At 45.7% G+C, this 23,314-nt stretch overlaps 1 protein-coding gene and 1 pseudogene across 2 annotated transcripts in view; both read right to left on the reverse strand.

Annotated features, from left to right (window-relative positions):
• Positions 1-1,002: 1,002 nt before the first annotated feature.
• Positions 1,003-23,314, reverse strand: part of ATRN (attractin) — a 150,209-nt gene continuing 127,897 nt past the window's right edge. The window contains exons 26-29 of one of the 2 annotated variants that reach the window (XM_045980339.1): positions 16,785-16,863; positions 12,507-12,614; positions 7,207-7,321; positions 1,003-4,912 (exon numbers count right to left, since the gene is read on the reverse strand). In XM_045980339.1, the coding sequence (XP_045836295.1) occupies positions 4,788-4,912; positions 7,207-7,321; positions 12,507-12,614; positions 16,785-16,863 (427 nt within the window). In that variant the 3' untranslated portion in view covers positions 1,003-4,787. Of the gene's footprint in view, positions 4,913-7,202; positions 7,322-12,506; positions 12,615-16,784; positions 16,864-23,314 lie in introns of both variants that reach the window. The other variant, XM_045980341.1, reaches the window with a different exon arrangement.
• Positions 12,355-12,477, reverse strand: LOC123927388 (annotated as a pseudogene).

The following is a 23,314-nucleotide window of genomic DNA, read 5'->3' on the forward strand; positions in this document are numbered from 1 at the left end:
CGTGAGAGAACGAGAAGGTCAAAGACCGAGGGCAGCTGTGGTGGCTTGGGCCTTGGCCTGGACTGTTCCCCACCCCTGCCGGCCCCAACTCCGGGGACCCTCCCCACACCAGGGCAGAGCTGCTCTTACACCACTCTCTCTCCCCAGCACAGTCATTTCAAGGGCAACGCCGGCAACAGTGGGAACACTGGGAGTCTGCTCACAGGCTGCGCAGGGCTCTCTGTACCCCTCATCCCAAAAGGTAGCCAAGGGGCCCACCCTGCTGGTTTTATACCTTGACCGTCACTGAATGCCAAGGGTTTCCTCTTAGACAGTCTGAAAACTGATGACCATTTTAAGTATTTCCCCCCTTTTTGTAAGGTTCTAATGATCAAACTGTAAAAATAAAGGAAAACAAAGCAAAACAAAAAAATCAAAATTCAACGCTCAGAGCAAAAACCACATTTTTACCAGATCTACTTTTATTTCAGAAGGAAGTTTGTATTATAGTATTTACTTTTGTTTATATACAAGTTCTTCACATTTGTGTTTAAAATGCACAGACCTCCCTTAATTTTCTTGTTCCTGCTTAAATTAGCTGTTATTTTACAATACAAAAAATACCAAAAAATTGCAGTCCTAAATGTATGTATAACACCCACAGTCCCCAGCAATGAAATAGTTTACAATACTTACTCCATATTTACATGAGTGCAAGAGATGCTAAATTATACATATTAACAAACTAAGCTCGAATCCAAACCAAAAATAAAAACAAAAACCGTAAATACCAATAAAACAAAAACACTTCCAGAGCCAGAATTAATTCAACGAAACAGGCTTCACTAGTGTTCAGAATGTTTTGTGCACAAATTTAAGTTACTGAAAGTCAATTCCATTATTGCCTTTGAAAGAGAAGGCGCCAGTTCTCCCCTCCACTCCAGACCATCTCCCTGCAGGTAAGGTTGTTTAGGAGTTTGGATGATTCCGGGGAAATGTCTCTTGGCAGGCCTGCCGTCATGGTGATTTTTATGATTAGAGCCAAGTTTGGTAAATTGGGCACACATTTCAGACTGAGAACCGGCGCTCGGCCCGAGGACAGAACTTCTGCCTTCCTGGGTCTGTCCTCAGGACGGCCAATTCTCACAGAAACCACCATGAGAAAAGTTCTCCTGGGATGAGAGGCGCGAGTTGGGTTTTGCTGTCATTCCAAAGAGCTGCTTCCCATCTTGGTCACTGCCCTTCACGTTAGCTTAGGTTGTTAGTAAGTGCTTAGCGAGTATTCATTGAGGGTGTGGATGGTTGAAAAAAACTGAAGGATCCAGGGTGTTCTCAAAAATGACACCAGCACCCAAGGAAGTGAACCCCCACCCCCTCCCCAGATACACTCCGTTGAACCGAAGGAGCGAGGTGCACTGAAAAGGTCCCCTGTCTTTTTTCTTCTCGTAAGTTCGCCCCAGACCTCCCAGTGAGTCTCCCATCAGGAGCTTCAGGCCCAATGTTCTGCTGTTTTCCTGCCCAGGCCAGGTTGGCTCAGGGGAGTACGTATGGGTTGCCTTCTCTCCACATCTCCTCCCATCTCTTAGAGGGGATTTCACAGGGAGCCCAGACTTCTCCGCAAACTGTAAGAGGACGAGTGGGAGATGGCCAGGCGGCCAGTCTGGGCGCACTTCTCCAGGAGGAAATGGGAGCTATCCATCAGCGAACGAGCCACCCTCCTCCCACCCCCGGTTTTCAGTACAGGGAACCATCCTCCTAGGAAATGGTCGTTAAAATTGTGGACCAAACGGAACACAACGCAGCCTGGAAAATCCCTGTCTAGAAAATCTGATAGGGTCTTTGAACTGAGAGACTAAGAGAAATGCTTCTCAGGACAAGACTGGTCATCCCTGGCCAGACACAGCACCAAGAGGCTAACAGATTCATGACTCCCTTGCAGAGCCAGCAGCGGTGACAGTAACAGGCCCGCCGCCTTTGACGCTCCTCACATAACGCTGTTTAAATGCGCTCCGGGCCTGATTTCTCCTGTGTACTGACAGATGATTTCTGGTTTAGAATCAACCGATTCATACACACTGGCACAATGGGGATGCCTTCCCCCCCCAACCCCGGTTTTGTTATCAATGTATCAGGGCCCAATGAGAGGACTTCTTCAGACCTGGATATCCGGTATGTGGCACAAAAACATATCAGGTAAAACTCAGACACCGTTACATTTAATAAAAATAACATTAACATAGTTTTCTGTTTTATGTACACTCTGAAAGTCTGAACATTCTGGACACTACTGTATAATTATGTACAAGTGCAACATCAATGTTTTCATGACTATTTTAACTTATATACAGGCTCTCCTGGGACACGCAGCCATTTCTCTGAAGTTCCAGATGATTCCCTCTGGGTAACTGGCTCCTAAGGCGAGTGCCTCTTTCTCCTGCCGCTCCCTTCCTCTCGGGGCCTGAGCCCCGAGGAAGCTGTTTGCCATTGGCTGCAGAGGATAAGCAGGTGGATTCAGCTGTTCCTCCACTGTTGGAGCATAAGTAAACATCACTTGCTCCTTTTTCCTTCCTTTTTAAAAATAAACTATCTTTTAGGAAAACAACAACAACAACAAACCAGGTGGCTATGGGACACGGTGCATGTTATTTCAAGGCCTGGGAACCCATGGGGAAGAGACTTCTTTGGCCAAAGAAATACTGGTCCTTTGAACAAACAAGGATTTTTCCTTATGGGAATTCCTTCTCCAGCGGCCTCCCTCTCTCTGCCAAGAGGCCTCATGGCAATTACAGGGGGGAGGCGCCAGTCCGCGACAGGCTCTCTGTGGGTGCTGTGATGTGGAGCAGGGGTGTGGGAAGCTTGGAAGAGAAGGGGTCTTATCTAGAATTGTCTGCTCTTTGCCAATGATGTGAGCTTTTTGAGAGGAGAGTCTCCAAGTAGAGGTGTTTTGTGCATCAGATAGTGTTTTAGGGTTCAACTTCCATGGAAACATCTTTCCAGGAAACTCTTCATGGGTGAGGGCTTGGTGCTGGGAAAGAGACAGCACTCCTACTCTAGGCACTGCATTTAAAGGTGAAATGCTGCAGTCTTTGCTCTTTCGAGTATTAATTTCTCCAAGCTCACAAACGAGCGCGGTCATCTGGAGTTCCATCCCTACGGGATAATGCCAGAGAACCCAAGTTTTGAAGCGGAAGGGAGACCTGGGGAGGCTGCCGCATAATGCCAGAATCCAGAGCACCATACACAGGAACCCCACAACCCACAGGCAGCAGCCTGCGGAGAAGAGCAGGACTGCCCCGCCCCACTTCAGTGTGGTCACTTTCCACATGGCATGGTTATTCCTCCTCCTCCATTTTCTCCATGTGCTTTTCATCCTTCTCGGTGGTCACTGCCCTGCCCACAGCCAGCACCCGGGGCTGGGAAGGTGGATGCGGGTGCCGAGCCAAGCCTCTCCTGGAGGAGAGTGGGCAAACCAAACCGTTCCAGGTCCTTCTCCAGGCTCTGGGCATGCAGTTCCACCCGCAGCCTGAGGATGACCCAGCAACTCAGGGCAGGCTACAGGGCACACTGCTGCTCTGACGCAGGGATCCCAAGCGCTGGCATGTTCTTTTCTCCCCAAGGGAGACACATGACATGGACGAGTCCCTTCCTCAGTGGTGTCCTGGCAGGAGCGGCCAGAAGGGCTGGAGCCAATGTCAGGCCTAGAGTGGGGGTCGGGGGGCGGGGGGCAGAAGAGGACCACACCTTATTTAGTGCTCTCATCTTCTGACAGCAACATCAACAGGAGCTTTCACAGTTTGGTCATTTCTGCTTTCCTCTCAGTCCCTGCTGCTAGGTTAAACGTTCCCTGGGGTGAGAAAATTCTTTCCTGGCTGCAAATCAGATTTTAGAAAAAGAGCAGATTGCCAATGGTAGCTATTTAAATTTTGTAAGAATGCAGGAATGCAATTATGGAAAAACTTAGGCTTACTAACTCTCCAACTGCTAGATCTATTTCAAGTCTAGGCACTTAGTGTGTGTGTAAGAGTGTGTGTGTGAGTGAGAAAGAGAGAGAGAGACAAGAGAGGGAGAGAGAGACAGAGGGAGAGGATTTCAAATGGATTAAGACTAAATTAATCAAGTTGCTATAGAAAACTACCTATTACATCAGTTTACATCCTAGGTAACACTGCTGACCTTGACATTTAAAATAGCCCCCTTCTACCTTAGTTTGATATGATTCAAAAGAGATGGACCATTGTGAATTCTCAACTAGAAAAAAGCTACTCCCTGCAAGAGAGAGATTTGCCTACGTCGTGCGAGAATAAGTAGCACATCTTTTAAAAAAGACAGCAGGCTTCAGATGAGAACAAATTCATTCATCTGACTAGTTTTTAAAAGACCATGTTCAAGAACGACTGGTGGTGAATGTCTACTTGTAAACACTACATCTTTTGTGTTTTTTTGCAAGTTGAGACGGTCCCAAGAACAGTTTTCCGCAAGTGAACCTGAGTGTCGCTCCCAGCTCTCTCACTGGCTCTGCCCCGGGGCCTCCTCCAGCAACAACCGGATCCCCCCTGGACCCGCTATTCAATCCATTATTTCCTATGCAAAAGTAAAAGGTTAGATGCTGGAGCACAGATGGGAGAAACCGGCAAAGAAAGCTTGTGAACATGCAGAGGAGTCGGATGTGTCGAGGGTTTCCAGTCTTCGGCCCGCTCCACGCAGCGTCTCCCCGCCTGCCCCCTCCCTGCAGGCGGCGTCGGCACGCCGCCCCCCCCCGCCCCCCCCCCCCCCGCCCGGCTCGCTCACGGAGAGTCCCCAGCCCAGCCTCAGATGCAGGTCCCGGGCTGCGCGGGGGGCTGCTGCTTCCGGTTTCTCACGGCTCCCGACTTCTCTTTGTACACTATTGGCATCTGCTGAGAAATGTCCACCAGGGCGCTGGCCACCGCGAGACCTGGGGAGAGCCATGGGGAACACATGGTGAGGAGCAGCTTGCTTTGTTTTTAAACATAATTTCCGAAGACAGTTTTTTGTTTTTTGTTTCTTTACATTCCCAGGGTGCAATGAGCAAATAAATAAGTACAGAGGGGAAAAACCTTCCTTCGTTCCACACTGTGCTTCCCTCTACCCCGGCACTGCTTCCCATAGTTTTTATATATTCTTTCAGGGTTTACTGATGCAAACACAAATGCATATCCTTCTCCCCTCCCCACTTTTTACACAACAGATGTAGCTTGCTGTTCAGCAGATCGACGAAGCAAAGAGCTCCGCCGGGCAGTTGGAGCACTGAGACAAGATTACCGTCACGCTCTAAGTGCTACATTTTTCCTGCAGGCCTCCGGAAGGGTGCCAAGAGAAAGCAGCACGCTATCAGTAAATTCGGATTCATCCCACGTCACTCAGCCAGCACGAGTTATTTTCGTTATCTATCCTATGGCACAGGTTAGGACAGACTCTGGGGCCAGACTTTGGAATGCCTAAGGATCTTTAACCACCCCATGCCTTAGTTCCTCCATTTGTAAAACGGGGACAATAACGTACAGGGTACGTGTGAGGAGTCACGGAGTGAGCCCACGAGAACATCCGAGAACGGTACGTGGCTCGCCACCTCACCACCTCCACCACCTTTGCTTTAGGGACTAGTGGTTCCGTTCTCCGTTTTGTACTAGGAACCGATTCACCTATGTTCGGCGGGGAAGGCACGGGTGTGGAGAGCTGGATTCGCAACGCATGGGAACAAGCCAGTGGAGGTTCAGAGCCCTGCTGAGGTTCTCAGAGGCCATGTTAGGGCTGCCTGTTACCTCACCTATAAAATGGAGGAATTGGGGGCAGTGGGGAATCCACTGTTTGGAGACACTGTTTTGAGCAAAGGCAGAGCCACGTGCTCTGAAGTCCAGAGGAAGGACCATCTAAAATAGGGGGTACAGAAGAGACAATCTAAAATGGGGGGGATGGTCTTAATTGGGGAGGATCTCAAGCAATGAGTAGGCCTTCATCAGGAATTGGGGGAGATGGGGTGGGCAGGAAAGGGCAGAGTATGGCAAGCCTGTCACTTCCCTACTCTAGCCAGGGCCTTGCTCTCTCAGGGAGCACGGGCCAAGTTTGCTGAGCTGGGAAGTGACAGGAGACAATGCTCCGGAGTTCAGGTCAATGGGTCATTCTGACCTTGACATGGTAAGGTTGATTTAGGAGCTGAATTCATATTCCCAGGTGAGAGCAAATCAAGCAGTTACCCTATGAAATGAAGACAATAAAGCCTGGCCTGGCTGAGCCTAAAGGCCTCGCTCGTGAGGACCCAGAAACCATTTCAAGAGCTCAGCCGGAGGTGGCTTTGGATCTACGGGCTGCACTTGCTGTGGAGCTCCGGGCTGGGCAAGGATTCTAGGACATGCTTTATCACAGACACGAGGCTTTCTCTGGCTGGCTAAGGCAACCCTGACCCCCCTGACCCCCAAAATCATTTCAACTGAAAGCTGTCTAAAACGTATGGCGCATCTTGTCCGAGGCATCTCTCAGAGTACTACTCAACTAATCAGGGTATTTCCAGAACTGTATTCCATATCCCCTGAGCCTTTGATAAGAGGATGTCTATCGAAATTATGATCTGTGTACTTGATGGAACTGCATAAAAGAAACTGGCAAAAATGTGGGGGCAGTAAAGTATTAAAATGTTTATGACAGTTACATGAAAAAAGAAGAATAAAAATGAGATCTATACAATTATTTCAACAAAGCTGGCCAGGGCTGGAAAGGAAAGAGAACAATGAACACTGGTGGATTGTGAGTGCATTTCCAAGACTTCCTATAAGTTGTTATAACTGCTGTTTGTGCCTTCTGTCTCAAACAGAGTGAAAGGCGAAAGAAATGCAGCAGTGCTAGAAATACCAAGTGGAGGGTGGCCAGCTTGAGGAGCTAGCTGGGGCCACTAGAGTAGGTACACGATCGTGGATGAGCATATGGCTGAGGGCAGAAGGCCTACAGTCAGGGCTGAGCAAGGGAGGAAAGCCAGAGCCCGGCGAAAGCACAGCAAGGGAAGGTGTGGCCGGGAGACTGAGGGAGCGGGGTGCTCCCGGCTCATCCCTGGGAAGGAACCATGACCTCAGGACAGACAGTGTAGGGAACACCAGAGACAATGGGATCATCTCCCCCAATCCTCACAATGACAGGAGGTAGGCACAGGCCTCCTGTTCACTATCGCTTCTATACCCACGTTCACGCCCTGTCTGTCACCGGCCCTCATCTACTCACCTGACTGTCCAGGAGGAGGGATTCCACCGAGGCCTCGAGGGAGCCTCACAAACACAGAGAGGACCGCAGCTCTGTTGCCAAAACACGGCTCCAGGGCAATGGGTTTGGGAACAGTCTGGTGGGAAATAACAAAGAATTACCTAAACCGGTGTTTCTCAGGTGTTAATGATGCAGCCTTCATTTCTGAATTTTTTTTCGTTTTTCAAAAAAATTTAAATTCAATTAATTAACACATAATGTATTATTGGCTTCTGAGGTAGAGGTCAGTAATTCATCCATCTTTTATCATTCTTATATGACACCCAGTGCTCATTACATGTCCACCACCCAGCTACCCCATCACCTTCATGACTTTTAAAGATGCCCTCCATTAGTTTCTATTGCTGTGTAATCTTGGTTGCTGACAGCAGCACTTATTTCTTTTTATAATTTTTAAATAAACATATAATGTATTATTAGCCCCAGGGGTACAAGTTTGTGAATCGCCAGCTTTACACTCTTCACAGCACTCACCATGGCACACACCCTCCCCAATGTCCATAACCACCCCCCCGCCCCCTGCGACCCTCAGTTTGTTTTGTGAGATTGTCTCTTATGGTTTGTATCCGTCCCGATCCCATCTTGTTTCATTTATTCTTTTCCTACCCCCCAAGCCCCCCACATTGCATCTCCACTTCCTCATATCAGGGAGATCATATGATAGTTGTCTTTCTCCGATTGACTTATCTCGCTAAGCATAATACCCTCTAGTTCCATCCACGTCATCACAAATGGCAAGATTTCGTTTCTTTTGATGGCTGCATCGTATTCCATTGTGTATATGTACCACATCTTCTTTATCCATTCATCTGGTGATGGACATCCGGGTTCTTTCCATCGTTTGGCTGTTGTGGACATTGCAGCAGCACTTATTTATTATCTAGCTTGGTTGGGCAGGTCAGAAGTCCAGGAAAGCTCCGTAGGGTTCCTGCTTACAGATATAGGTCTGTTCATCCCTTCCATCAGTTCTGGAACATTCCCAGCTCTTATCTCTCAAAGGTCTCCAGGATCTCAGCTCTTCTCTTCACAGGTAGAAGTCAAGTTAGCATCTGGGCTGGCTCTTTTCTACAGGCTGTAGGGAAGGATCTGTTCAAAGCTCACTCAGGTGCCCTCAGGTGGCCGGCAGAATCCAATTCCTCGAAGCTGTAGGTCTGAGGTCCCCATTTCCTTGCTGCAAGGGGCTGCTCTCTTCCAGAGGCTTCCTCCTACCGCCCCTCCAGCTTCAAATCAGTGCTGGTGTGCCAAGTCCTTTGCATGTTTCCTCTTCTGCCACCACACAGAGAAAAGTCGCTCAGTGTCTTAAGGTCTCGGCTATGTTGGGATTTGTAGGACTTCTGCCCAATCCCTTCAGAGCAGCACTTAGAATAGTGATGGACTGAAAAACCATGAGCGGGGAATCGTGGTGGCCATCTTTAGAATTCTGCCTCCATACCCCCAAATATGTCATTCATTTCTTTCAATTTGGTTGAAGAAAATGACTTCTGGAACCGCTGTGGCTGCAGCACAGGGAAGGACGGGTAGGTGAGAGGACAGTGGTTTACATCAGTGCGGTGACAGCGGTGCAGGTGTGCGCGGGGGTGGAAGACAGAACCAAAGACGTGTGCTCATGGACTGACTGTCCGATGAGAATGAGAGCAAGCACGGACCAAGCACAACTCCAGGACTTTGGCCTGGAGCGGCTCGGATGATGTACGGAGTTGGGGGGCGATATGCCAAGGAGAGGTGCTGGGGGGATAATATCCAGAGCTCAGCTTTGGATAGGTCAACTCTGAGATTGCTGCTAAGACAAGTGGGGACGCCGAGTAAGCAACCAACTGGATCCAGGAGTTGGCGGCTCCCAGGAGAGCTGAGATCATGGTGTTAAGGTGAACCCACGATGGAAAAGATCACTGCTGTGGTCTGAATGTGTCCTTCCAAAATCCGTATGTTAAATCTTAATGCCTAATACGATATTTGGAGGTAGGGCCTCTGAGAGGTGATTGGTGCCCTCATTAGAGGGACCCCAGAGAGCTCCCTAGCCCCTCCCACCACGTAAAATCAGAGTGAGAAGGCACCATCTACGAACCAGGAAGGGGGCTCTCACCACTGAATCTTCCAGCACCTTGATCTTGGACTTCCTAGCGTCGAAGATTCTGAGAAATTTCTGTCGTTTCTAGGACACCCAGTCTCTGCTGCTTTGTATGCAGCTCAGAGGGACTAAGACGGACATCAAAGGAGTGAGCATAGAAGGCGTGAGAGGAGGCCCAAAGACCGAGGTGGGCCTGCGCCGCTCTTAGAGGTGTGGGGAGTTGGAGAGCGTTGAATTGAGAACACTGAGCCAGAGCAGCCAGAAGGTGAGAGTGTGTGTGTCCTGGAAAGAGAGTCAGTAAAGCATTTGATGGAGTAACCAACTGGGTCATAGGCGTCTGACATATGATGTATGGTGCCTCTCAGTACTTTCAATCTGTCTATTTTTTTTAATCCCACAAACTGTTATTTTATCATGTTTGCTTAGATATGTATATGCTTACCATTTCATTTTCTCCCTCTTCCTTCTTATTCCTCAGTCCCTCCTTCTGGGTAGTTTTCCTTTCTCCCAGCACATCCTGCAGACATTTCTTTTGCACAGGTCTGTGGTGGTCAACTCTGCTTTCCTTCTCATCAGAAGAAATCTTCCTTCTGTCCTCGTTCTTGGAAGGCAGTTTCAGGGGCACTCTATCCTAGATTGGCAGCTCTCCTCCTGATGTCATTTGGAGACATTCTTCCACACTCGTTTGGCTTCTGGTGTTACTAATGAGAAGTCAGCTTTGCTCTGTCATTTCCTTTTGGTGATCTTTTCTTTTTTTCTCCCCAGTTATTTTTTTAATGTAATAAATAACATATATCGTCTTAACCCATTTTTTAAGAATTCTTTTATTTGAGAGAGACAGAGATAGCAAAGACAACACAAGTGGGGAGAGGGAGAACCAGACTCCCCGCTAAGCAGGGACCCCAACACAGGGCTCAATCCCAGGATCCTTGAAGACAGCCGCTTAACCGACTGAGCCACCCAGGCACCCCCCCCCCCACCCTAACCCTTTTATTTTATTTATTTGGGGGGGTTGGGGGCAGAGAGGGTGAGAGAGAGCACAAGCAGGGGGAGTGGCAGGGAGAGGGAGAAGCAGACTCCTTGCTGAGCTGGGAGCCCGATACGGGGTTCGACCCCAAGACCCAGGGATTATGACCTGAGATGAAGACAAACACTTAACCAACTGAGCCACGCAGGCACCCCCCCTTCCTTCCATCCTAACCCTTTTTAAGTGTACACTTCAGAGGTATTAAGTACCATGCTGCAACCATTACCACACTCCATCTCCAGAACTCTTCTCCTCTCGCAGAACTGAAACCCTCCACCCATACTGACTCCCTATTGCCCTCTCTCCCAACCCCTGACAACCACCATTATACTTTGTCACTAGGGATTTGAGTACTCTAGAGAACTCAGAAAGGTGGAATCATACAGTATTTGCTTTTTTGTGACTGGCTTACTTCACTTAGCATAATGTCCTCAAGGTTCATCCATGTTGTAGCACACGTCAGAATTTCCTCCCTTTTTAAGACTAATATTCCTTTGCGTGTATAGGCCATATTTTGCATACCCATTCATCTACTGATGGACATTAGGGTTGCTCCCATCTTTCAGCTATTGCGAATAATGCTGCTATGAACATGGGTGTGCAAATGCAGCTTTGAGACCTTGCTTTCCATTCCAGCAGGTATATATATCCAGAAGAGGAACTGCCAGATTACATGGCAATTCTATTTTTTTTTTTTTTTAAGGGAGACCAATACGGTTTTCCACAGCAGCCACATCATTTCACATTCCCACTAACAGTGCTCAAGGGTTCCGATTTCTTCACACTGTGGCAATCCCACAGTATAGGTATAAAATCCACGTTAGGTCTTCTCCTTTTCTCCTCCGTATTCGTATCATTTGTCACAGTTCCCCTCTTCTTGTCTCTCTGTTCTGCATTCTGTGTAATTTCTTCAGATTCATCTTCCAGCTCAAAAATTCTGTCTTCACTTGTGTCTGACATGCGGTTTAACGTGTAAACTGAGTTATTTAAAAAATCTCAACCCCTATATATTCCATGTTTTTTTTTAAAGTTTATTTATTTATTTAAGTGATCTTTACACCCCATGGGGGCTGGAACTTACAACCCCGAGATCAAGAGTCACATGCTCTACTAACTGAGCCAGCCAGGTGTCTTCTTATGTTCCATTTCTAATAGTTCCATTTGGTTCTTTTTTAGATCCCGTCCTTTTTGATTTACGGTCTCGTCATCTTTACAACTCCATCTTTCCCATCTTTCAACATTTCAGACAGAGCTATATTATGTGCTTGAAAAGCCGCTCTGACAGGTGAAGTTCTGTCTAAACTATTGTCCATGGCGTCTGCTAACTCTTATTCCAGTAGGTTGTCTCTCTTGTCCTTGGTGAGCTCTGATGGCTTGATCTTGATCTGTGAGGATCCTACATGGCTGGATTGGGGATGCTTTCCCACAGAGAGGATCTGCACCCACGTCAGCAGGGAGTCACGGTGTGTTACCAAGCTGGAACCACTTCAGACCACACATGGTTCTGGCTTGGTTTCACGATTTGTTCTTTTTGGGGGTGGGGGATAGGAGAGTATTCCCTGGGAATTTCACCTACTTCCTCTGAGCTCAGTAATGCTTTAATAAGTATTTTAGAATTCAGGATCTATAGCTGTTTCCCCAGAGTCTCTGAAATATTTCATCATTTTGCCAAAAGAGAAACTTTCTCACTTTCTTCCTCATTTCCTTTTGGAGGAGTCAGAAATACTTATATTCCATGGAATGCATAGTGACTCATAATTTTTGCCCCTTTAAGAAAATTCCCTAAACTTCTTATAAAAAGCAGTGTTGCAATTTAGCTCTTTTCCAATATAAATGTTAAAGTATTATGCCATAGGATACTTAATAAGAATTTGAGAAAAACCATTTATATTTTCAAATTCTTTGACCACAAGAATGCTTAACAACATGAATGAAAGACTGAAAAATGAAAGCAAAAGAATATCTGACAACATCAGCGTGCTGTCTGATGGCTAAAGAGAGAGAGAGAGAGGAACACATAACTACGAGGCAATAGAATAAGGCTCTTGTTCTCTGCAAGTTTTCGGGACTTTTCAATTAGCAATAATCGCGCCTCGGATAAACCTCATTGGCTACGATACTGCCATTGTGCAAAGCTTTTTCAGGGCCTCTGAATCATGGTCTCACCTTTATACTCCCCCCAATAAGATCAGGAGGCTCTTCATCTGTTTCCAAGGCAACGTTTACGGAGGCAAAGGGGCGACTGGCCATCTGCTGCATCTCTCGAAGAAGTTGCTACGGAGTAATATTGGGGCAAGTGTTAGTGGACCGAGTGCTGAGGGGAATTAAACAAGAGATGCAACATACTAAAAGTACGTCATCCTCCCCGCTTCAAACAAATCAAGTCCAAAATGATATTTTTGAGACAGCTGGAGAAAACTGGACACAGACCAGGAACCATCAGGACTTACAAACTTTGTTGGATGTGATGACAGCACTATCGTCGTATATTAAAGAAAAAAAGTCTTTACTGGTTAGAGATACAGGATAAGTACTGATGGACAGAGTGCTGTGCTGCCTGCTTGTTAAGTACATGAAATAAATGACGTAGCCCTGTCTCCTCGTGTTTTTATTACTAAAGCCAGGCTTTCTTCCTTCCTACTGAAACTTGTACTGAGACCGCAGATAGGAATGGAAAGAGCTCTCTGTTGCCAGGGGTGGTATAAATTGAAAACAAAAACATGTGAAGTCTGGCACAGTTAGAGGCACAAGCAGGGGCCCTGGATTTAGGGAGGCTTGGAGGTGAATCTTTGATCCAACGCTTTCCAGCTGCATCACCTTAAAAAAGGTGTTTAAAGTCTCTGGGCTTCAGTTTCCTCTTCTCTGAAGTGGGTTTTTAATGTCCTAAGAGTGTTAGCAGGTTCAAAGGAAACACTCCAAAACCCAGCTCAGCGCTTTGCACATGCGGGATCAATATATATCAATCATGTATCATTGAGGATATCAGCAATCTGGGCACGTCACTGAAGCCTGGAGGTCGGTCATGCCATGGAAGACAACCAGGCCTGACTTCAAACCGCCCACTTAGAACTATGAGAGGAGCCAGAATCTTAGTCTGGATAGATCAGGGCTCTGTTTTATTTTTATTTATTATTTTTTTTTTAGGGCTCTGTTTTAGAAGGATATTTTTATCTTAAACATTTTCTTAAAACACTAACATTCTACATCTCATCAAGATGTTGGTCCACTTACTCAACGAATACAAGCGGCAGCCCTACTTTGGGTTCTGTGCTATTCCCAGAGCTGGAGTCACAGCAGGACAGAGCGCCCACGCTCCTCCAGTTTGGAAGTTCCTCTGGGAAGAGTGCAGGAGGTAATGTGTGTAGGCGTCTAGCTAGCACTTTAGGAGTGTCAACTGCTATGACTTCTGTAATAAATCCAAGTAAGTCATTTCTTCTACAAATCTGAGAGGGATAAGCCATGACTGAAGCTGTGGAAATGCCAAATATATTCTGAACAGCTGGGTTCACAGTTACAGAGAAATTTTAAATGACAAGGGTAAAAGCTTAGTTAATTTGTTGATAAACACTGTGTCATAAGCACACTTTTTTAGGGGTGGGGGAATTCTTAAAGAAGTTTAATCTGGGACTTTTAAAGAAATTTAAATGATTTAAAAAATAATATACTGAAGAAACTGTTATTCTTACGGAAACTAAATAAAGCCTATCCTAACCCTGTAAGGTAGGAATCTTCTAATTCTTTCCTCCTTCTTGATAAAGCATGCTCTCTGGTGTGGCTGAAAAAAAGAAAATCTCTCCTTCACCAGACATTCACCATTCCTACAGAATGAAGAAATATCTTTTTTTTTTTTTTAGATTTTTAAAATTTATTATTTGACAGAGAGAGACACGGCGAGAGAGGGAACACAAGCAGGGGGAGTGGGAGAGGGAGAAGCAGGCTTCCGGCTGAGCAGGGAGCCCAGTGTGGTGCTCGATCCCAGGACCCTGGGATCATGACCTGAGCTGAAGGCAGACGCTTAATGACTGAGCCACCCAGGCACCCCAAGAAATATCTTTTAAAAATTTTATTTAGAGTCAAAAGCATACTTTTAAAAAACCTGTTACTACAAGGTGTTCATCCTCTCCATATTTTCTTTCAAGTATGTTGCAAACATTTTCTAATGGGCTGTTTGTCTTCATTGATTTATTCTTGATACACTTCATTACTTTTTATGCAGGCAAATCGTTACTCTACTGTGCGTCTATCATCTCATCTGAAAATAGTAACTTTGCCATCTTTCCAATAGTAATAAAACTTATTTCTCTTTCTCAGAGTGCACAGCCTAGAATGTCCGGAACAGAATTAAGTGATGATGGGGACTACAGGACTAGGCACGTGGCCTGTGAGGACCGAAGTCCCAAGTTTAAAGCCCAGTTTGGTCTCATAGTAACTGTGCAATGAGGCACAGAGTACTTTATTTTTGTGCCTCCCCGAGCCTCAGTTTCCTCATCTGTGAAACAGGGTCAGTAAGTATTTCACAGGCTTGTTATGAAGAGTAAATCAGTTAATCTATATAAAACCTCTTAGAACAGTGCCTGGAATTTAGAAATGCTCAAATGCCAGCTCTTCTTATGACAAACTTGTCTAGATTTTGTTGCTAAAACCTCTAGTATTTTTATATCATGAGTGATATTGGTTATCTGGATATTCTTTATAGTGTTAAAAGGAGATATTATTTTTGAGTTTACTAAGAGTTTAGTTTTTAAAGCAGGAACCAGTGTTGAATTTCAATAAATGAGTAAGTGATTACTTGGCCACTACTAAAAATTTAGGTTCTATTTTTACCCACTGATATAAGGTATTCTTACAGGGTTTCTGGTAGGAAATGATCACATACAGTCACTGTGTGACTGGCCTTTGTTTTGGTTTCGAAGTTTCTGTGCATACAATGAATGAGGACTCTTTAAAATTTCCATCTTTTCCCTTTATCTGGAACAGTTTAGGCATTTTGGAAATAATTCTCCTAAACACTCAAGGAGAAATAGACCATTATTATTATTTCCATAAGCTCATCTCAAATGGAAACTCCTAGGGTAATACCCTTCATGGAGAGAGTAGTATTTTGACACCTTTTCAGTTCCTTCTCTGGCTACTGGTTTATTGAGGATTCCCTCTTCTTTCTTACTCTATTCGGATAACATGTATTTTTTTTGGTTGGTTTTTTTTTAGAACACTGTACAATTAAAAAAATGGTACAGTTTGTTGGGTTTTAAAATGTCTTAGTAATGGGGCTATTAAAAAAATATTCCTCTGAATATGTTACCCACTGAATTTTAAGAATGATAATAAAAAGGATGCAACATTACATCTATGCTAACATCACCTTTATGTGGGTCAGAAAAGGGGTCACGGCCCCCAGGAGGAGGCCCTCATTACAGGCATTAATGTTCTGGTAACAGTGCTGCGGGCCTCTGAGTTTTGATTTGGGATATTTCCGTTCTCTTCTCAATCTTGTCTGTAGATCGATTTTTATATACAGAAGGGCATGAATAGATACAGAAGACCGAGGAGTGCGGTCGCTTAGACCTCAGTGCCCTTCCATTATCAACAAGGCAATAGTAGACAGGACTGCTAGAAGGCAGAGTAATAACATCGGTGAAAGGTGTGATAAATGAAGAGTTTATGCTGTCACTTTTAACCAAGTTTATTCATTTGACTGGTCACAACTGTAAATATTTGTGAGACTTAGTCTTTTTTTTAATTAACATATAATGTATTATTAGTTTCAGGGGTACAGGTCTGTGATTCATCAGTCTTATACAACACACAGCACTCACCACAACACATACCGTCCTCAATGTCCATCATCCAGTCACCCCATCCTTCCACCCCTACCCCCTCCAGCAACCCTCAGTCTGTTTCCTGAGATTAAGAGTTTCTTATGGTTTGTGTCCCTCTGTGGTTTCATCTTACAGCACTTCGATATTACTTTTGGAAGAGAGTTCTGGATATATATCAAGACTCATTAAAAAAATGAAATTCAAGCAAAAAGTTAACTAGACACTGATTTATCTTTGAGTGATGAGACATTTCTGAGATGCTTAGCTGGTTGATTTTACCCTCCTTCTCATGAAAAGCCCTGCTACTCAGCCCTCAGATCTCCAGCCTAAGTTAAGGACAGAGTGCTGGTAGGATGAGTAGAATCAGCAGCTTTAAGTCAATACTAAAGACTAAAAATACTAAAGATTCCTTTTAGAAAGTTAAAGGCATGTGGTGCAGAACTAATTTTACTTTATATACACTAATCAAAATCTACAGACCACATTCTGCAGACAGGGCAGCACGAGTCCCTCTGTGATATGTCTTATCAATTATCACTAACTCGCTAAAACTGACTTGCTTTAGAGAAACAGAAAGGAAGAAGCGCTCACAGACATTCATGAACCTTCATGCCCTGAGGCTTACCTCTCTCCGCCTGGAGGCCCAGCAACTTTGTTTGATCTTCCAAACCACAGCAGCCACCAGGAGCAAAGAGAGGAAACAACTGTGAGAAAGGAAAGTACTGAGTTATTATCCCAGCCCCCAGAATCAGCACTATCACCCACCCCACACCTCAGGCCAGGCAGGGAGAGTCCCCCCCAAAGCCCAACTCCGAGCACTTTTTTCACAACTCATCACAACCATGTCCCAGCTCACAGGAAGCAAGTGGGAGAAGGCTGTGGAGAGCTGAGCTTCCTGACTACATGTACTGTCCCCAAAGGCACTGGCGAAGAGCTCCAACCGCCCTCGCCCACTGGGTCTTTTATGAGAATGGCCCCTCAAGGCTTATCCCAAAGAAGAAAAATAAAACCTAGGATAATAATAATGAATGACATGCATGCTATTTAATTGACTTAGCAAACCTTTACTGATAAAACTCTAAAAAAATGAGAAAAGCTAGTTGTTAATGTAACAACCAGCTTTTCATACAGAAGAGGTAAACATAAGAAGAAATAAATGTATATATAATAATATATATTCAATCATAGTTTTATAAAAGAAATTCATATAATTTTTATAAAATAAAATGATCAACCTCAAGCCAAATAACTTTCTTAAAAGTATTAGCAAAGAATAACTCCCACTGGTCTTATAACTTAAATGCTTTAACGTTCTCTCATCTGTAAACCAGGTGTGGATGGCTTGAAAAGCAACCTCGACAGCAGACAGAATGACGGACTCTGCTACCCGCAGACACAAGGCATTTGCAGCACGGGGCTGCTTCCAGAACGGCAGCCCCAGTGCACCCAGCTGCTGACTGGAGGTAGGCCCTCAAGCCAGCTGCAGGGGGCGCGCTGATGTGTGAGGATGACTGAACTCCCACCCTCTCAAGGATCCCACAGTCCCCCGCTGCCCTGACATGAACGAGGGAAAGATATCTCCAGTGAATTCCCTGACATGAAAGAGAAGGGGCTTGCCAAGGGTCATCACTCGGGGGAGAGCCTTCCGTTCCTGCCTTACTGGGCCTCTCGGCTGTCCTGACTCTCCTGGTCCTTCTGCCTCCCTGATGGTCTCTATTTTCCTTTTAATCATACTTTATTGAGGCAGGTCCGGTTCTAGGCCCATAAAATACACTGACGAACTGGACAAAAGACCACTATTTTCATGGACTTGACATTCCATCAGGTGGAGATAAAAAAATAAACAACATAAATAAGCAACTTATAGAGCAAGTCTGAAGGTAGTAAATGCTACAGAAGTAAAAAGATGGTAAGGAAAAGGGGGTCCGGGAGTGCCACTATCACTCTAAAGCAGAACGGTCAGAGTGGGTGAGTCTTACTTCTCGAGAAGGTGACATCTGCGCAAGACTTGAGGGGGTGTGGGAGGAGGCTCCGGGGAGGTCTACAGACACACACCCGGGGAATGCGCGTGGCTGTGCACAGCCAGAGGCAAGGAGGAACCTCAGGAGGCTGGCATGGCTGGAGCGGGGGGAGATGGGTCACAGGGAAAGGCAGAGAGGTAAGCAGCAGCAACCTTGGGAGGCCTGCAGGCACGATAAGGGTCCTGGATTTTACGGACTGAGATGAGGAGCTAACTTAGTATTGAAGCAGAGAAGTAACACAGTTTAACTGATGCTGAGGAGACCTTTAGGGTAGCAATGGCAGGAACAGGGAGACCAGTAGTCTAGGAGAGATGATGTGGAATCTAGACATAATGTGAAGGCTAGACATAATGTGAAGGCTGAGACCACAGAATTTCCTGATGTGCTGGAGGGAGGAGAGGGAACAGAGAAGTTCTGGCCTGAGGAACTTGACATCAACCTAGACAGGGAAGGCTCTGGGTAGAGCCTGGGTGCAAGACAGGAGACAGTATGAGACACGCCGAATTCTGCGCCAAAGGGAGAGGTCATGGACACACACATGAGCCTGGAGGCTGGGTGCCAGGTCGGGCTTGGAGGTGGCATTTGGGAGTCATAAGCATACACAGTTAACCCTTGAACAATGGGAGGGTTAGGGGTGCTGACCCTCCACACAGTAGAAATCATGTATAACTTCTGACTCCCCCAAAACGTAATATAGTCTACTGTTGACAGGAAGCCTTACTGACAATATAAACAGCTGATTAACTCATATTTTATATGTTATATGTATTATAGGTTATATTCTTACAATAAAGCAAAGGTAGAGAAAAGCAAATATCAGTAAGAATAGTAAGAAAATCATAAAGCAGTGTGTGGGTGGCACACTCGGTTAAGCATCTGACTCCTGGCTTCAGCTCTGGTCACCATCTCAGCGTCGAGTCTGCTTGCAATTCTCTCTCTCTCTCTGCCCCTCCTGCTTGTGCTCTGACGCAAATAAATAAATAAATCTTAAGAGAAGGGGAAATCATAAGGAGAAGAAATTACATTTACTGTACTGTATTTATTGAAGAAAATCCACGTATAAGTGGACCTGCAGAACCTGTGATGTTCGAGGGGCAGTGGTGTATCTGAAGTAATAAATCTGGATGCGGTCACCCTCGGAGTGAATACAAATACAGAAGGATGTTCTGGGGGGCACGCCTCACCCAGGAGGAGTTGGGGAGAACAGGAAGAAGCAGTAAAGGAGTCTGAGAAGAGTAATCTGTCTTTCTTGGTTTCCTGCTTTTTGTTATTTTTATTCTGATAGGAACACAAGGAGGCAGCAAACCCACATGGAAGGGCAAGGAGGGAATGAGAACAGCTTCCAAGTTGGTCAAGATGCCAATACAGTTGAACACAGGACTGTCTTCGGAGGCGAGCACCTTGGTGCCACTCAGAGGCCTCTCCTGGGACTACGCTCAATCCAGAGGTGTAAGACAGTACAGCTCAGGTCTGTGTCCTCTTCCCCTCCACCACCTCCTGGCCTAGGAGCTTCCATCTTCAACGCAGATTTGTTAAAAATAGCAACAACCCACTTCCTTCTACTGGTTCCAGCTTTTTTTTTTTTTTTTTTAAAGATTTTATTTATTTATTTGACAGAGAGAGATCACAAGTATGCAGAGAAGCAGGCAGAGAGAGGGGAGGGAAGCAGGCTCCCCGCTGACCAGAAAGCCTGATGCGGGGCTGGATCCCAGGACCCTGAGATCATGACCTGAGCTGAAGGCAGAGGTTTAACCCTCTGAGCCACCCAGGTGCCCTCCAGCTTTTCTAAGAAGTGACACAAACAGCATACTAACACAGTGATTGTTCCTCAAAGCTGATATGTGTATGAGATTTCTCCTAGGGTAATACAACAACAAAGAACATTCTAGTTATTTCAGAAAAGGTGGCACTCACTGATTTACCTCCCTTATTTCCTTCCTACCACTAGTTTGGGTACAGGTAGTGCTGTAACTCAGCGTTCACCTACCGCAGTCCCTCTTGTCAACTGTTTTCTAGATTTTCCCATGTAAATGAAATTTAAAGAAACATTAAACCGTGAAAAATTTTCAAACATATACACAAGTAGAGGGAATGATCTAGTGAATTCCTATGTCCATCACTTAGCCTTGGCAATTATTAATGTTTTGCCAATGTCATTCAGAGATCATCAAAGACGTGTATTTCTCTTTCAAAACTACGACAGTAGCCCCAGGCTAAGGGTCTCTCACTTCCTGTCAGCTCTGTACCCAAGGAGAAAACAAGAAACATTTCACTTTTTTTTTTTTTTAAAGATTTTATTTATTTATTTGACAGACAGAGATCACAAGTAGGCAGAGAGGCAGGCAGAGAGAGAGGGCGGGAAGCAGCTCCCCGTTGAGCAGAGAGCCTGATGCGGGGCTCGATCCCAGGACCCTAGGATCATGACCTGAACTGAATGCAGAGGCCTTAACCCAATGAGCCACCCAGGCACCCCAACATTTCACCTTTTTGTCCTAAACCTGTTCTTGCTTTCAAAGGCTTATACTTCCCTGAGACTATTCTCAAAAAATCCATGCCTTGATTCTAAGTTTCTCTTTCTACCTTTAGTCTATGTCTTTTGCAAACTCACAATTTGTGTGAGAGCTCAGTGTTTGGGACTTCTGTTTCTCACCAGCTTAACTCATTGTGCAGTTAGAATTTTTTTTTTTTTAAGATTTTATTTACTTATTTGACAGAGATCACAAGTAGGCAGAGTCAGGCAGAGAGAGAGAAGAGGAAGCAGGCTCCCCACTGAGCAGAGAGCCTGCTGCAGGGCTCCATCCCAAGAACTGGGGATCATGACCTGAGCCGAAGGTGAGGCTTTAACCCACTGAGCTACCCAGGCGCCCCTAGAATGATATTTTTGAGAGCGTCCTAAACATTCTGTCCAGAGGGCAAGACTATTAACTAATGGCTATCATTTCCTGCTCTCACAAATCTGGCTTTTCTAAAACTATTTATGCATTTTCTTGGCCTGGCCTTGACCTCTAACCCAGCTTGAACACAGAGATACACTGCTTCTTACTGCGCTGCTGTGACTTGCACTTCACCATTCTGGTCAGCATTAGATCCAGAGTGGCAGGAAACCATACTCACGTCTATCTTCTGGAATGTGAAATGGACTTGTCAGAATGTCTCCTGTCAGTGTGGCAAGGGTCTAGCAGAAGTTCAGGTTATTAACTTTTACGAGAACATTGTATCTTGCCTCTAACTGAAATTCCCATTACATGCCCTCTTTTGGGCCAAGTGATGTGACATCAACTATTTCTCCTTTTTTATCCTCACTCAGACATTGGCCTCTAAGGCATCTGTGACCCCAGTCACAAAGATGTCCACAGAGTGTTGGTCCCTCTTACTACTACTACCAGTTGTCCTAACCACCCTGGTACCATGCTCCCAGATACAAAACCCTCTCACATACATGACTTCATCTGATTCTCACCGCAAGCAAGCAATGGGGTCTTATTATTTCCCTCTTCATTCACAAGACTCCTACTGGAGTCTCGAGTAGCATCTCATTAAGATACAAAGAGGGCTTAATGGATTTGTCAGAGTCTAGAGTTTACTTCACTGTGCCTGAGTCTCGAAGTACTCTTTCTAACGCCCCTCACAATGATTTTCTCACTTGAATCCCTGAGCGCCCTGCCCCCGCCCTGCCTTCTCTTTTCTGTGTTATCTGAGCTGCTCTTCAGAGTGCTGCTTAGGATTGTCTGGATATCTTTCTTCTTCCCTTACTGTCACTTAGATCCTTTGGGACCTGGTTAACTTGCTTGGGGAAAATATTTCATTCCTCGTATTCATAAAAAGGACTCTTTATGGGGCGCCTGGGTGGCTCAGTGGGTTAAACCCTCTGCCTTCCGCTCAGGTCATGATCCTAGGGTCCTGGGATCGAGCCCCGCATCAGGCTCTCTGCTCAGCAGGGAGCCTGCTTCATCTCTCTCTGTCTGCCTCTCTGCCTACTTGTGATCTCTGTCTGTCAAATAAATAAATAAAATCTTTAAAAAAAAAAAAAAGGACTCTTTTCTCAGTTAAAAGAGCATCATCATTCTGAGTTCTTAAACAAAATCCGGGGGTGGGGAGCACTGGATTCTTGTCTGAAGGTTCCACCTTCAAAAGAAGAAATGACAACAGCGCCATTTGTCCTTGTTTGCTACACAAGATCCCACAGTCCCAGCCAATTCTGATGGTGTCACTCAGTCTTCCACCAGTCAGCAGAAGGGACGACTCCTTACTGGGCTGGTACCTGGCAGCAGGGCCACCTCAATCTGCACACATATTCCAAGAATATACGTAAGACCTGCTCATGAGCTACCGAATTAGCACGTGGCCTCTACACGCCCTTGACAGAGCGCCATCAATGGGCTCCACCAACTTCTTTCCCTCAGAGAGGCTGGTGCCTCCGGTTCCTTGAGACTCAGCACTTCTCCTGAAGATCTAGTTTACATACATGCATTTGCATGTGACTGTGTGCTAGGGGCTGGAGGGGTGTGTGTGTGTGTGTGTGTGTGTGTGTGTGTGTGTGTGTGTCTGAAAGAGACAGTGCGCCTGTTCTCTTAAGCTTAGAGTCTAATTGTGAGCACAGATATGAAGCAAGGAAAAAATTGTGGGAAGTACCATGATGAAAACTAATACGGTTCTCTGGGAGAGAACAAGGGAAGACCATTTAGTTTGGGGTTCTGGGATGTGGTCTGGAGGAAGTAACACTGGGCCAGGACCTGAAGGATGCGTGTGGTATAATTAAAAAAATATATATCTTTGCTCTTTTTCCCGAGTTCCTGGTATAGAGCTCCTAAATTTTTTTTTTAAGATTTTACTTGTTTATTTGACAGAGAGAGAGATCACAAGGAGGCAGAGCGGCAGGTGGTGGTGGGGGAAGCAGGCTCCCTGCTGAGCAGAGAGCCCGATGCGGGGCTCGATCCCAGGACCCTGAGATCATGCCTGAGCTGAAGGCAGAGGCTTAACCCACTGAGCCACCCAGGCGCCCCCCTCAATTTTTTAAAAAAAATTTTTATTTCTTTATTTGACAGGAATATAGAGATAGAGAGCACAAGTAGGCAAGAGTGGCAGGCAGAGGTAGAGGGAGAAGCAGGCTCTCTGCTGTGTAGGGAGTAGGATG

The sequence above is a fragment of the Meles meles genome, chromosome 16 (assembly GCF_922984935.1).
Source record: "Meles meles chromosome 16, mMelMel3.1 paternal haplotype, whole genome shotgun sequence".
NCBI classification, from domain to species: domain Eukaryota; kingdom Metazoa; phylum Chordata; class Mammalia; order Carnivora; family Mustelidae; genus Meles; species Meles meles.